Source organism: Ammospiza caudacuta, chromosome 14, assembly GCF_027887145.1.
Source record: "Ammospiza caudacuta isolate bAmmCau1 chromosome 14, bAmmCau1.pri, whole genome shotgun sequence".
NCBI lineage: Eukaryota > Metazoa > Chordata > Aves > Passeriformes > Passerellidae > Ammospiza > Ammospiza caudacuta.
Window position 1 is genome coordinate 15,012,998 of NC_080606.1, and position 13,077 is coordinate 15,026,074.

At 49.5% G+C, this 13,077-nt stretch overlaps 1 protein-coding gene across 1 annotated transcript; it reads right to left on the reverse strand.

Annotated features, from left to right (window-relative positions):
* Positions 1-5,805: 5,805 nt before the first annotated feature.
* Positions 5,806-6,846, reverse strand: CYSLTR1 (cysteinyl leukotriene receptor 1). The gene has a single exon (XM_058814316.1). The coding sequence runs from the start codon at positions 6,844-6,846 to the stop codon at positions 5,806-5,808; it is 1,041 nt and encodes a 346-aa protein (XP_058670299.1).
* Positions 6,847-13,077: the final 6,231 nt, after the last annotated feature.

Consider the following 13,077-nt stretch of genomic DNA (forward strand, 5'->3'; position numbering starts at 1 on the left):
TGCAGCTGCACCAGGGACATTTGCTGACCCTCAGAACAACCTCAGATTCTATTGATTAGTTTTAGTTTTAATTACAGTGGCAGCAAACTCAGCCATCAGCTGGTGTTAGTGGCACATTTTTGATCTGAACAGATGGATCCCAGGAGGATCTACCCCAGGAGCTGAGGATGTGCAGGACTGTCCCCCAGGGCTTTGATATCCGCTCCTCAGCACCTCTGTTCCATTAGTTCACATCCTTGAGGGCTCTTTTTCCTCCCACAGGATATGATTAACCCTGACTGGACTCATCACACTGCAAAGCCAGAGGAAAACCCACCTGAGCTCAGCCTCTGCCTCCCTGGAGTCCTGCCCTCCCCAAGGGCTCTCAGCCCTGCTCCTGTCTCTTCCCTGGAGCTGGGGACCACAAGCCCTTCTCCAGATTGAGGATGCTGCTCCGGGTTTGAGGGGAAGCTGCTGCCCTGCCCTTCCCACCTGGGAAATGAGGAGGAGCCCAGAGCAGCTCTGGAGTCCTGTGAGCCTCTGGCATGGTGGCTCAGGGTGATGGAGGACGTGGGGAGGGTGGGAGGAGATGCTGCTGACAGGAGGCAGCGGCTCAAGGCCACTTTGGGGGAACTCCTCATTCCATTTTGCTTGAAAATTGGTGGTGAAAGGGCAGTGCAGAATTTTCCAGCCCTCACTCACGTAAGCAGCTTCCTGCCATGAGTAACATGGGGAGGACAGGGCAGAGAGAAGGGGCTGTCTCAGGGTTACTCAGAGAGGAAATAAAACCTCTCTGATCCTGGGGCATCCTGGGACAGATGCAATTCTAACAGCCCAGCCACAGGCTGCCTTTTGCAATAACTGCTCCCAAAGCCAGAGTCAGCCCTTTGCAGCCTTCTGGGCTGGTCAGAAAAAACACCTGCAGGAACCTCCTGTCCTGAGTGTCCCTGCAGCAGGGACATGGTGACACTCCTGTCTTGAGTGTCCCCTTGTCCTTGAACTCTCCAGGTGTCACTGGGGGGCTCAGGGGCTGTGGGGAGCCTCTCAGAGTCATACCTTGAGCTGGAAGGGACCCACAAAGATCACCAGTTCTGCTCCTGGCCCTGCACAGACACCCCAAAACCCCACCCTGTGCATTCCTGGCAATGCTGTCCAAACACTCCTGGAGCTCTGGCAGCCTTGGGGCTGTGCCCTGGGAGCCTGGGCAGTGCCCAACAACCCTCTGGGGGAAGAACCTTTTCCTAAAATCCAGCCTGACCCTCCCCTGACACAGCTCCAGCCATTCCCTGGGTCCTGTCCCTGTTGCAAGGAGCAGAGATTGGAGCTGCAGCTCCTGAGGAGTCTCCCCTGTGTCCTCTCCTCTCCAGGCTGAACAACCCAAGTGACCTCACCTTGATGAAATGAATCTCAAGCAGATCACCAGGGAGTCTTGCTCCTCACAAATAAAGGGATTTTAAGAGGCCAAACGCAAACCAAATTCTGTTTGCAGAGACCTGCAGCAGTGGTCCTGCACTTGGAATTTTTATTAATGATCAAAAATATGGGGTTTTGCTGCCTTGTTCCTTCTGTCCCTCCCAACCTGGTGAAGATCCACCAGGAATGTATTTACTGATCTAACAAAGGGCCCTTGCTTTGCTCCTAGGGCAGTGCTTTCCTCTGAAGCGTAAGAAACCACACTGACAAGAACAAAACAGACACATTTCCCCCTCCAGTGAAGCCTGCAAATATTCCAGAGCTGTTTGCACATGCAGCCCCTCTCAGGGCTGGAATTAAGGGTTTGGGAGAAGCAGGGTTGAGTTCCCAACCTTGCTGATCCCAAGAGGGATTTGTAACTCCAGGCATCAGACTGGGCTTTCCATCCCTCAGGTTTGCTTTCAGGAATGTTTCTAAAACATTTTATTGCTTTCAGGAATGTTTCTAAGAGATTTTATTGCTGATGGTAATTCAAAATCTGATGATTTTGAAATACCATCAGCATTTCAAAATCCTTCCTTTTTGGTTCTGAGTTTTTTCCCCGGTAATCAGGTGAATTGGCCTGTGTAGGAGAAGGATAAAGAGCCTGGTGTTCTCCCTCCTGCCATGTGGGAGAAGTCCCTCTCCTAATGTCAGACCACAGTGGAAATTGGGTAAAAAATGCTAATTTAAGGTTCAGCTTGAGAATTAACTCCTGCATAAGGGATCCAAAGCTTCTCAGTGCGCAGATCCCTGGGGAATCCAGGCAGTGCGAATCAATTGAACCTCTCCAGCCCCAAAATTCCTGCTCTGGGATGGGGAGGGCAGGAGGCACCATGCTCAGAGCAGGAATGAGAGGAAATCTCTCTTTATTGCCAGTGCTTGGACTTTATTGCTCATTAAACTGAAGGGCTGCTGGCTTCTCACATGCTGCAGGAGTTTTATGGGAAAGCAGTTTACAGAATTAGGGTGAGCATGTCCCATGTGCAGTTTCTGATCTTCCCTGTGTGGCAGCTCCTTTTCCTTGGTGGGAGACAGGCAGGACCATTCCATTCCCACATGGATAAACAGTTCATTGCAGAGCTTTTCACCCTCAGCTGTACTGGTTTGGTCAGAAATAACCCTCCCAGACACACCCAGGCCAAACTGGCACCAGGAGGTGATGCCCAAGGGCTGTACTCACCACCAGCTCCCAGTGGAAGCTCTGCAGGTCCATACTGGCACAGTCATCCTATGGAAAATCAGCGTTTTTTAAGCAAAGTTGAGGGTGTAGTTGGAGCCCAAGGCAGGAGGAGGGTACTGGATCCTTCTGTGGCTGGGTCCTTCCCATCTGGAGCATCCATCCTGAAAAATAGGGAAAACCAAAAGAAAGGCAGAGGGAAGCCCCAAAGATTGTGATGAAATAAAACGCAGGCAGGGGTGGGAGGGGAGGAACGAAGGGGTCAGCACCAGAGGAAACAGGACAATGACAGGAGAGGAACTGGGGCTGGACTAAATGAGAAGAGGAAACCTCGGCAGGCACGGGCTGCGGGAAGGGCTCAGCACTAGGGGACACCATCGGACCAGAAACTGCAGCAGAAAACAGCCCCGTGTAAAGCAAACTCTCAACCCACTCACTTTCGTTTTCTCTGCGTCCCCGTCACCGCACCAGGGTGACGCTTGGTCCCCAACTCCCAGCTCCTGTCACATTGTACAGCCCCCAAAACACCCCAACTCCTAACCTGCCCCATCCCGGTAACAATCCCTGTTTCTCTGCACAGCTTTCTCTGCAGGCTCCTGCTCCTGAGCAAAACCTGCCCGGGATTTGCTGCCAGGGTGGCACTTTGCTGTGTCCCCAAGGCACAGGCACACGCGGGGACATTGTCACCCGGAGCTGGTGGCAAAGCCAAACACCGCCTGCAGACCCTGCTTTGGGGAACTCCAAGGAAAGAACATTCCCAGCAGATTTTTCCATGCATTTGTGATGTGTGACCACACAGAACACACAAAAATCCCCTCACCAAGAGCATACCTGCCCCTCCAGGTGTCTTCCAAACATTTTTTGTCTGTAAATCCCAATTTATCCAATTTCCAGCTGCTTTTTGTTGGGCTGCTCGACCACCACAGGATCCTCAGAAGTGTTTTGGCTCCAACAGATCCCTCAATAGCAGCTCCAGGGAAGTTGGGCTACAGCAAAGTCCAGTTTGGCTAGAGCAAAATAACTCCCCCAACACCTCAGCAACATCTGTGCTACTCTAAGTGTTTATTACACCATTATTATTAATCAAATATTACACTCTGGTGCTGTGTGCAAATAAAGTTTTATTGTAGGGAAGAAGAATCTGTAACAGAGACTTTCAAACAAGCCACAGAAAACAGTAATTAAAATTTCACTTGCAATGTTTTAGTTTAATTTTCAGTAAAGTTTTTTAAAACAGGCATTCCTATTGCACAAAAAAAGAAAATTAAAAAAAAGCTGCCATTTCCTTTGCCATTAACATTGTCTCATTCAAATAAAAAAGGCAAAAGGTTAAGAAATACATCTGGTACAAGAAAAATGCTTTGCAATATATACATGTATATATATATATATATATATATACACACTTAGCTTTACTGTACAATATTCAATATTTTAAACTTTGGGAATGGGCATGTTATTTCTGCATATTCCAAATAAAAATCCATGAGGATTTTTTTACAGTTTTACAATACCTTTAAAGCCTGGAGACACAAGTGGAATATTCAGTGCTGACCCTTAAAAATGAGTTTTAGCCAATTCATTCACATTTTTTCCCTGAACAATTTGCAGTTCTGGCTTTGAACTCTTGGCTCTGCCCTCCTGGGGGGTCTCTAACTCTGCTCTACAGCAGCAGCTTTCAGCCTTCATATTTATGCTTTATCCTTCATATCTAACAAAGGAATTTCAGATCTCCTTGGAAATTCACATCCATCATTTGTCCTGCAGGGGAATTTGGTTTTCAAGTGCCCTTTTCTGAGCAATGGCTGTGGTGCCAACAGAGAATTCACTCTCCAAGTATCTGTACAGATAATTTCTCTAGCAGATGCCTGTCCAAGCCAAACTCCTCTTGCTCACTGTTATTCTTTACTACTAAAACTGTTTTCTTTATGAAGATAACATTGAATAATTTCATAAATACCATATCTAAACACACTGTCAGTTGGAGAAGGAGCTGATAAATGAACAGTGAGGTTTAATCCTACAAGAATTTCTATTTCTGTCGGGATGTGTCTCACATTTCCGGCTGGGCTTTGCTCCAGCAGAGCTGGAGCTACCTTCCTGCAGATCCCCTGGAAAAGTACAGGAATGTTTCCCTCCATCCAAGAGTTTAAAGTTTTTCTTTACAGTAGGAAAACAGCCCAATGTTTTTTCAGCATCTCATCTGATCCAGACTCAGATTTTGAAGCTCTTCCTAAAAGAAGAGCTCCAGCTCTTCCTAAAAGTCTTTCCAAGGGCCTTGTGTTGCCTCTTTGCTGCCAGGTGTGGGTGAGGTGAACACTCTGGAACAGAATCAAACATCCTGGAGAGCTTTTTTAATATTTATTATTAACTTAACACCCTTGGCCAATAGTTGAGAAAAGCTATTCTGACTCCAAGCATGCCAAACTCCACTTTTACCTAAAGTGGAGTTTGGAGTTTTAAAACTTCCCCAAAAACTGGAGTGATATTCTGAATCCTGCAGCCATCACTTCAGACCAGTCCCTCTTATCCTTATTCCTAAGTTATCCTGCGCAGTAGGATACTGCAATTCTGATCCCATGGATTTTTCTAGAAACTGGGAAAACACTGGCAAATCTACTGCCCACCAAAGCCTCTTGAGCTGCTCAGTGTGGGTGAGAGAGAGGCCTGGCCTGATTTGCAGCCCAGGAACAGCTCTGGGAGCCTAAAACACACATAATGATCATAAAAACCAAAATCCAGAGGCAGCTGGGAGCAGGGCAGGAATTATCCTGGCCTTGCTGTGTAAATAACTTGGCGGCTGTTTGAAGTTCCAGTGAAAACTCTGCCCTCGCTGTTCATTAGGAGCTCCCCACGCAACGCCAGCTTTGTGTACATTTCCCGCTGGCTCGGGGAATTAACGCTCTTGGAAAGTTGTGAAACGAAGCAAATGCCCAAATACAGCCTTGGAAGGGGTTTGGGAGTTCAGCAGCAGCTCCACAGCTTGCTGGTGGTGGCTGCTCTGTCCCACGTGGCTCTGGGGGTCCCAGGGGCTACCCAGCCCCAGCAGAGGCTCTGCCACCAAGTACCACAAACCAGGGACTGTCCACAGTTATTTAACTGCAACAAAGGCCTGAAAGCCTCCATCCCATCTTCTGGAAGAGTTCGGAGATCTCCATCCCCCACCAGGGCTCTGAGGGGAAAGTTTAACCTCCTTACAAAGGAGCCACAGCTGCCTTTCCATTCTCCCTCTGGTTTTCTCCAAAGGGTTCCTCCTCCTTTTCCTTCACGGACATCTTTTTCCTGAAGGCTTGTGACAAGCTGGAGGAGGACGCCTTCCTCAGCGTGGTGAGTCTCTGCCGGAAGTTTCCCCCAGAGAAGAAGTAGAGGAGGGGGTCGAAGCAGCAGTTGGCGGCTGCCAGGGGCAGGGTGACGATGACGGCTTTCTGCAGGAACACGGTGTCGGCGCAGCCGGGGCCGCGCAGGCGCAGCGCGTGCAGGTGCACCGTGCGCAGCACGTGGTACGGCGTGAAGCTCACCAGGAAGGTGGCCGTGACGATGACGATCATCCACACGGCCTTGCGGCGGTTGGCCTCGTTCTTCCGCAGCGAGTTGCGCAGCAGGGTGCGGATGATCATGGTGTAGCAGATGGTGATGATGACGAAGGGGAAGATGAAGCCCACAAAGAGGGCGATGAAATCCAGGATCACCACCATGTTTGTCTTCTGGGAGTTCTCGGGCGGTTCGAAGCACTTGGTCTTGTTGCCGTGCTGGTAGGTGCCGTTCCGCAAGAAGGGCGCGCTTGTCAGCGTGACGAACACCCAGATGCCCACGCACAGAAACTTGGCCTTCTTCTCCGACACCAGGCTGATGTTGCGGACCGGGAAGACGATGGCGATGCAGCGGAAGAAGCTCATGGCCGTCATGAAGAAGATGCTGCAGTAGAGGTTGACGTAGAGCGCGTAGGACGAGAGGCGGCACAGGAAGTCACTGAAGAACCAGTGGCCCTTGTGCACGTAGTAGATGACACGCAGGGGCAGCGTGAGCACGCACAGGAAGTCGGACAGGGCCAGGTTGAGCATGTAGATCTGGAAGGCCGTTTTCTGCCGGTACGTGCGGATCAGCACGTACAGCACCACGCCATTGCCCACAAAGCCCATGATGCTGATCATGGAGTAGAGCGTGGAGTAGACGCTGTTGCGGAAGTCATCGATGGAGGGGTTGTGGCACGACAGGTTGGGGGACAGTGCTGTCATGGTGCCCTGGCTGAGGCACCAACTCCCTGGGGATAGTGTCAGGCCTGGGGGGAAAAATGCAGGTGAGGTAAAGCAGGACAGGAAAATAAATATCCAGGATGAAATAAGAAGAAAAATCTGTAGTCTGTCTCAGGAGAGAGCTGAGAAGGTGTGTGAATCTGACCCATCCCTACTACATCCACCTTTCCTCACCAGGTACCAACAACTGGTTATGAATGACAAAATGTGGCAGAGTCATGGAATCACATCACTGAACCATGAACATCCCCTTAATGCTGGGAAAGACCCTTGAGACCATCACGTCCAACCATCAAGCACCACCACGATCACCACTAATCCATGTCCTCTAGTGCCACATCCATACATTTTTGAAACATATGATGGCTCCAGCACCTCCCGGGGCAGCCTGTTCCAGGGCTTGATGAGCCTTTTGGTGAAGGAATTTTTCCTGACATCCAATCTAAACCTCCCCTGATGCAACTCGAGGCCAAGACATCAGGACATTAAATTACCAAAGAAATCTCTTAACTCCTCACACACTGAGGCAGCTACTCAGCAAAACAGCAGAGAGGGATAAAGAAGGTGACAACAGCACTATGGAATTTAAAATAAGAGGAGTGGTCCTGAACCCTAATAATTGTTCAGCTCTGGTTCTCCTTTTTTTTTTTTTCTTTTTGATTGATTTTCTGTTCCTAATGGTTCAAGTGCAGAACCTCCCTTGCAGTCTGAGACCATGAAAAGCTGCAGGACAAGAGCCAGCTGAAATAACAGGACACCACAACAACAACAAAAGCAGAAGCTGGGTCAAGATCAGCCATGAGAACCCACAACTGTACCATGAATATGCTCTAAATTGCTGATAAATGTATTTTCACCCATACAAATAACTTGGCAGTATTAGATTTTCTGTCTGCCCCCCAGACTTACCGAAGTCAGAATTCAGAACTGCTCTGGGATGCTCAAGGCTTCCAGGTGTCAGTTAAATTTCAGCTATTTTGGTGTTTGTACTCTTTTAAAAGAGTCCTTTGATTATCTGCAATGCACAAATGAGCAAAAGCTGAGCAGGTGACAGTGAAGGGACTGTCATCACCTGAGGGTAGAGGGACTGATGTTCATGAGAAATCCTGAACAAAGCCACCAGTCCACATGCCCAGGATCTTTTATGCTTTTATTACATTATAGCTTTAACTCCAGCAATTAACCAGCCCACAATTTAAACAACTACTCGAGGTATTTATCCAAAAGACAAACAAGACTTGTTTTCTATCGTATTTCTAAACGTTATTTGAGTTTTGCAACCAAAAGGGAACTGATATTCACAATCCAACTGTTTTAGTGTGAGAGAACATCACACCCAAAAATGCGTCTGTAAAAATCAACAAGAATCACACAAAAGAGCTGAGGCTGAGGCTTTATATTTGCATCATGAATTGAAGAAAAACACCGCTTCTGCCACTTTTTTATTTGTACAGTCATGGTTCACTGAGCCATTTATTTGTGTGCTGGTGAATTAAGCTCACTGGGTGAAAGGGAACCACAGTGGATGAGAAAGGGTTCCCAAAGGGAGCAAACCCCTGAACTACTGCTATTCTCCCAGTCTGATGCAGCACAGATAAATCTATAGCTTGTCACAGAATAACAGACTGGTTTGTGTTGGAAAGGGCATTAAAGCTCATCCCATTCCACCCCTGCCATGGGCAGGGACACCTTCCACTATCCCAGGTCCCTTGGACACTTCCAGGGATGGGGCAGCCACAGCTTCTCTGGGCACCCTGTGTCAGGTTCTCACAGGAAAGAATTTCCTCCCAAAATCCCATCCACCCTCTGGCAGCGGAAAGCCATTCCCTGTGTCCTGTCCCTCCATCCCTTGTTCCCAGTCCCTCTCCAGCACTCCTGGATCCCCTTTAGACTCTGGAAGGGGCTCTGAGGTTTTCTTGGATCCTTCTCTTCTCCAGGTAAGCACCCCCAGCTCTCCCAGCCCGGCTCCAGAGCAGAGGGGCTCCTGCTCTCGGAGCATCTCTAGCCCCAGTAGATTACACTCAATTTAATTACACAATTTAATTACACACCCCAAAAGCACAAAGCCGCTGCTGCCGCTCGTTCCAAGCACAAACACGAAGCATCCCCATCCCGAGGATCGCTCCGGGCTCTGCACTCCCCGTTTGGGGCGGGACGGGAATGCCCCAAAACACCAAACTCCCCTCGCAAGACCCAGATCCCCTCTGCGAGGGGACGGAGCGGGGACACGGGACGGGAATGGAGCGATCATCAATTAACGCCGGGGCTCATTAGCGGCGCGGCTGCGCTCCGCGGGATCCAGCGGCTCAAAGCGGACACGGCACAAGCGGGGGGCACCGAGGCGAAGCCCCCACCCCTCACCGGGACCCCCGCCCCGCTGCAGCCCCGGTGCAGCCCCGGTGCAGCCCTTACCGGAGCGCTGCGGGGTCCGAGCGGGCGCGGATCTGTCCCGGGCGCGCTCCCGCCGCCCTTAAAGCGGGGCGCGTCCCCGATCCCGCCCCCGGCCCCGCCCCGGCCCCACCGGGACCCCGAAACCTTCAGCTTTTCCCGGATTTTCCCACCTTCCGAGGAAATGGCACTTGGGAGCTCCCAGGCGTGCCCACGCCTCCCGGTCTGGTGGGAACTGCCGGGCTTCCCTCCCTGTGTTTGTTCTGTGAGTATTTTACTCCTGCTTGTAACTGGCAGGGAGCTCACCTCTGACATCAGTGTTAATAATCTTGTTTAGAAAAGGCTTTTAGGAGACTTTTTGATGTTGGTGTCATCAAAGGGAAAACAGAATTCTCACGAATTCTCACGGATCTCCGTTCCTCCAGCGTCACAAAATATTCTATATTTGTCTATCTGTTTTTAAACAACTGTGGCTTTGTTGAAGAAAACAAAAACAAAAACAAAAACAAAAACCCAAATAAAAATAAAATATATCCCCCAAACAAAAGCAAACAAACTCCATGGCTATATCAAATGAAGTATTACTTTGAAGTATAACTTTTTTCAGTTTTGAATATTTTACGTGTGGGCTGTCCCACTCTGAATTTTCAATTTATTATATTGGCTTTCTTTTGAGGATATAAAGTTGCTGTTCCCACCTTTTCTAAGTAGTTAAGGAATTCTTCTCTCATTCCCAGGTTTGTCTGGAATGTGGATGGTCACAGGGGGCTGGGTAGGGGGACCCAGCAGCTCTTGGCTTCTCCAGGGCAGTGGGGAATCCTTTGGGGCAAGAAACCTTTATCCATGGTGGGAACAGCTCCAAGCAGCAGTGGAGCATCTGGAAGTGTCCAGGGCTGGGTTGGACAGCGCTTGGAGCAAGCCCTTGCTCCAGTGGAAGGTGTCCCTGCCCATGGCAAGGTGGCACTGAATGGGCTTTAAGGTCCCTTCCCACCCAAACCATTCCATGATTAAAGCCAGCCCTGTTGAAGTCACCACACGGGTCACTGTCCTCATGGACATCTCCCTGTCCTCATGGCCACCCCTGGTTCCCACCTTGTGCTGATGTCCCCAGGCTCAGCCTGTCCAGCTGTTCCAGGTGCTGGCAGCAGTGACCCCACATTTCTGTGAAGCCCCCCCAGCACAGCTCTCCCACTGTCCTGCTGTTGTGGGAGAATTCCCAGCCATTTTTCCTGCCCCAGCTCCATTTTCATGGCTGCTTTTAGAGTTTCCAAAGCCACGGTGCTGTGGACGTGGCAGTTTCTCTTTGACCTCACTCTCCATGAACAATGAAGGTGTGTGGGAAGGAAATGCACCTTTTCCCTCTGCCCTTCCCAAGAGCTTCCCACCCTTCCTCACCTGCCCAGGGTGGGTGAGCATGCCCAGGAAGCCTGTCCAGCTCCCAAGAGCTGCTTGGCAGCATGTTGGGAACAGTCAAATGGCAGGATCGTGGGATAATTCAGGCTGGAGGAGACCTCAGGAGCTCTCTGGTGCAACTCCAGCTGATCCAGGCCAGAATTCTCAGGGCTTGTCCCACCTGATTTTGAAGATTTTCAAGGATGGAGGTCCAAGAGCCTCCAAGAGTGGACAATTCCTTGCACTGCCTGCAATCTCCTGTGCTGGGAGCTGCCTCTGGAGTTTGTTCTAATTGTGGTGCACATTGTGCTGTTATTCAGCCATTCTTCTGCTTTTTTTGCTACCATTTCTGGCCATTCCTTCTGCTTTTTGCCAGTCAGTTATTCCTTCTGCTTTTCTTTTCCTTTTCTTTATATTTTTTTTCTGTTCCTTTTTCTTCTCTGGCTTTCACTCTCAAGAACGGGAAGATTTCTATTTGCAAAGTCAGACTGAGGTTGGTGTGGGATCGAGGAGGCTGCTGCTGCTCCAGATGTGCTCAGATCGCAGCCAGAGTTTTGGTGGGAAGGGTTTCCATGCTGAATCCAGGAGGAGCTCAGAATGCAGCTCTGACACAATGTGGTAAAGATGACATGTGGAATTTGGGGGGCCAGGACTGTGGTACCTCCCTGATATATCAATATATGAGGAGATCCAGAGGAGAGCAAGGGGAAGGGAGGACTCCTAAAAGGAGTTTTGGATGAATTCCCAGAGGCATGAGGGTGAAGAAGAGCCCAACAAAACCATCCCCATCAGGTCTGATAAGAGCAATTTGATGCTGGGGCTGTAACTCCTCTGATTCCCTTTCCAAAGGACAATGGAATAAGGAATAAAGACACAAATGAGGCTTTGGAAATCTGTCTGGGACCATGTGGTTACTAATTGTTGTGGTGTTGTTGTGGGTCCTGGGACAAGGTGAGAGATCAGAATTGACTCCAAGTTCTTAGAAGGCTGATTTATTATATTGTGATATTTTATTAAAAGAAAATTATATACTAAAACTATACTAAAGAAAGAGAAAGGAGACTTTCAGAAGTCTAGAAAGGAATGATAATAAAAACTCGTGACTGACCAGAGTCCCAACACAGCTGGACTGGGATTGCATTAAGTTCACATGGAACCAATCAAAGATGCACCTGTTGGTAAACAATCTCCAAAGCACATTCCAAGCAATCAGATAATTATTTGTTTACATTTCATTTCTTAGGCTTCTCAGCTTCTCAGGAGAAAAATTCTGGCAAAGGGATTTTTCATGAAATATCACAGAGACAGGACCATCCAAATCTGGGAAAAGCCTGGTCAGGCTTTAGGGTTGTCACTTAGCACTGATTGATCCTCCATTGCCTTCTCCCCCTGGACTCCCAAATTCCTGCAACTCCTGCCAGGAAGTTTCCAATGGCACCAGATTTCAAGAACTTGAGCCCTTCCTCAAGTGTCCTGAATGCCACTGATCCAGCACACTGCTTATCTCCTTACTGCAGGACTTCCAGACAACTTCCTAAAAGCCAAAGTACTTCCCAGAGAGAATGAAAAACCCCTCTAGCATTGGCAACTTCTTCCACTCTGGCTGTTTAAGATGGGGAGAGCAGAAAGGTGGGGTTTCGTGAGGAAATAAACATCTTAACAATGTTGCATTCTCTTTCCTCTCCCATGACTTCCCAAAACAATTCCTTTCTCTTGGAATCTCATAGGCAAAGGATGGTGTCCCAGCTTCAGACTTGCCCCAGGATATTTGGAGTGGGCTGAGCTGTGTGACACTGGCAGGGAACTCCCAGGGGCAGTGTCAGCTGCAGGATTTCTCCAGAAAAGTGGGATTTTGGTGATGCCTGAAATCAGGCATGGAGACCTGGGAATGCTCTGCCTGCCCTGATCAGCTGAACTTAGCCAGCTACACCTGGAATGTGCATGGTTTCAGTCATCATCCCAGGAATGTCCCTCCTGGAAGTGAATAAAGCACAGGAGGAAGGCAGAAGGGGAAAAATGTGAGGGAAGGAGGACGGAAAGCTCTTGGTAGGGGAGTGCACTGGAACAGAGCCCCTGGAACAGGGATGAGCTTCCACTGCACAGGGATGGGAATGCAAAGAGAAGGGGAGGTTTGGAGGTGTCCCCCCAGTGTGAGTGGAGATGAAGAGCCTTTCAGTGCAATAAATTCTGTGCCCTGAGGGCTGGAAGCCCACAGTCATTCTGAAAGAGGTGGGTTGTGCCCCGGGAAGTGCTGGGTCAGGGCTGTCCCCGAGCAGGGTCAGCCCCAGGCTGGCTGAGTCGCTGTTGGGGTGACACAAAACCACAGGAGGAACAGTGCTGTCAGCAGCTGCTGGGGGATGGCTTCAGCTCCCTCCTCCTCAGCTTCCCCTTGTTTGGAGAAGTCATTTCTGCTGCTTGCCAAGGGTGGGGAAC

Coding starts and splice junctions, on each gene's coding strand:
- CYSLTR1 (XM_058814316.1), bottom strand. CDS start 6,846: ATGACAGCACTGTCCCCCAACCTGTCGTGCCACAACCCCTCCATCGAT.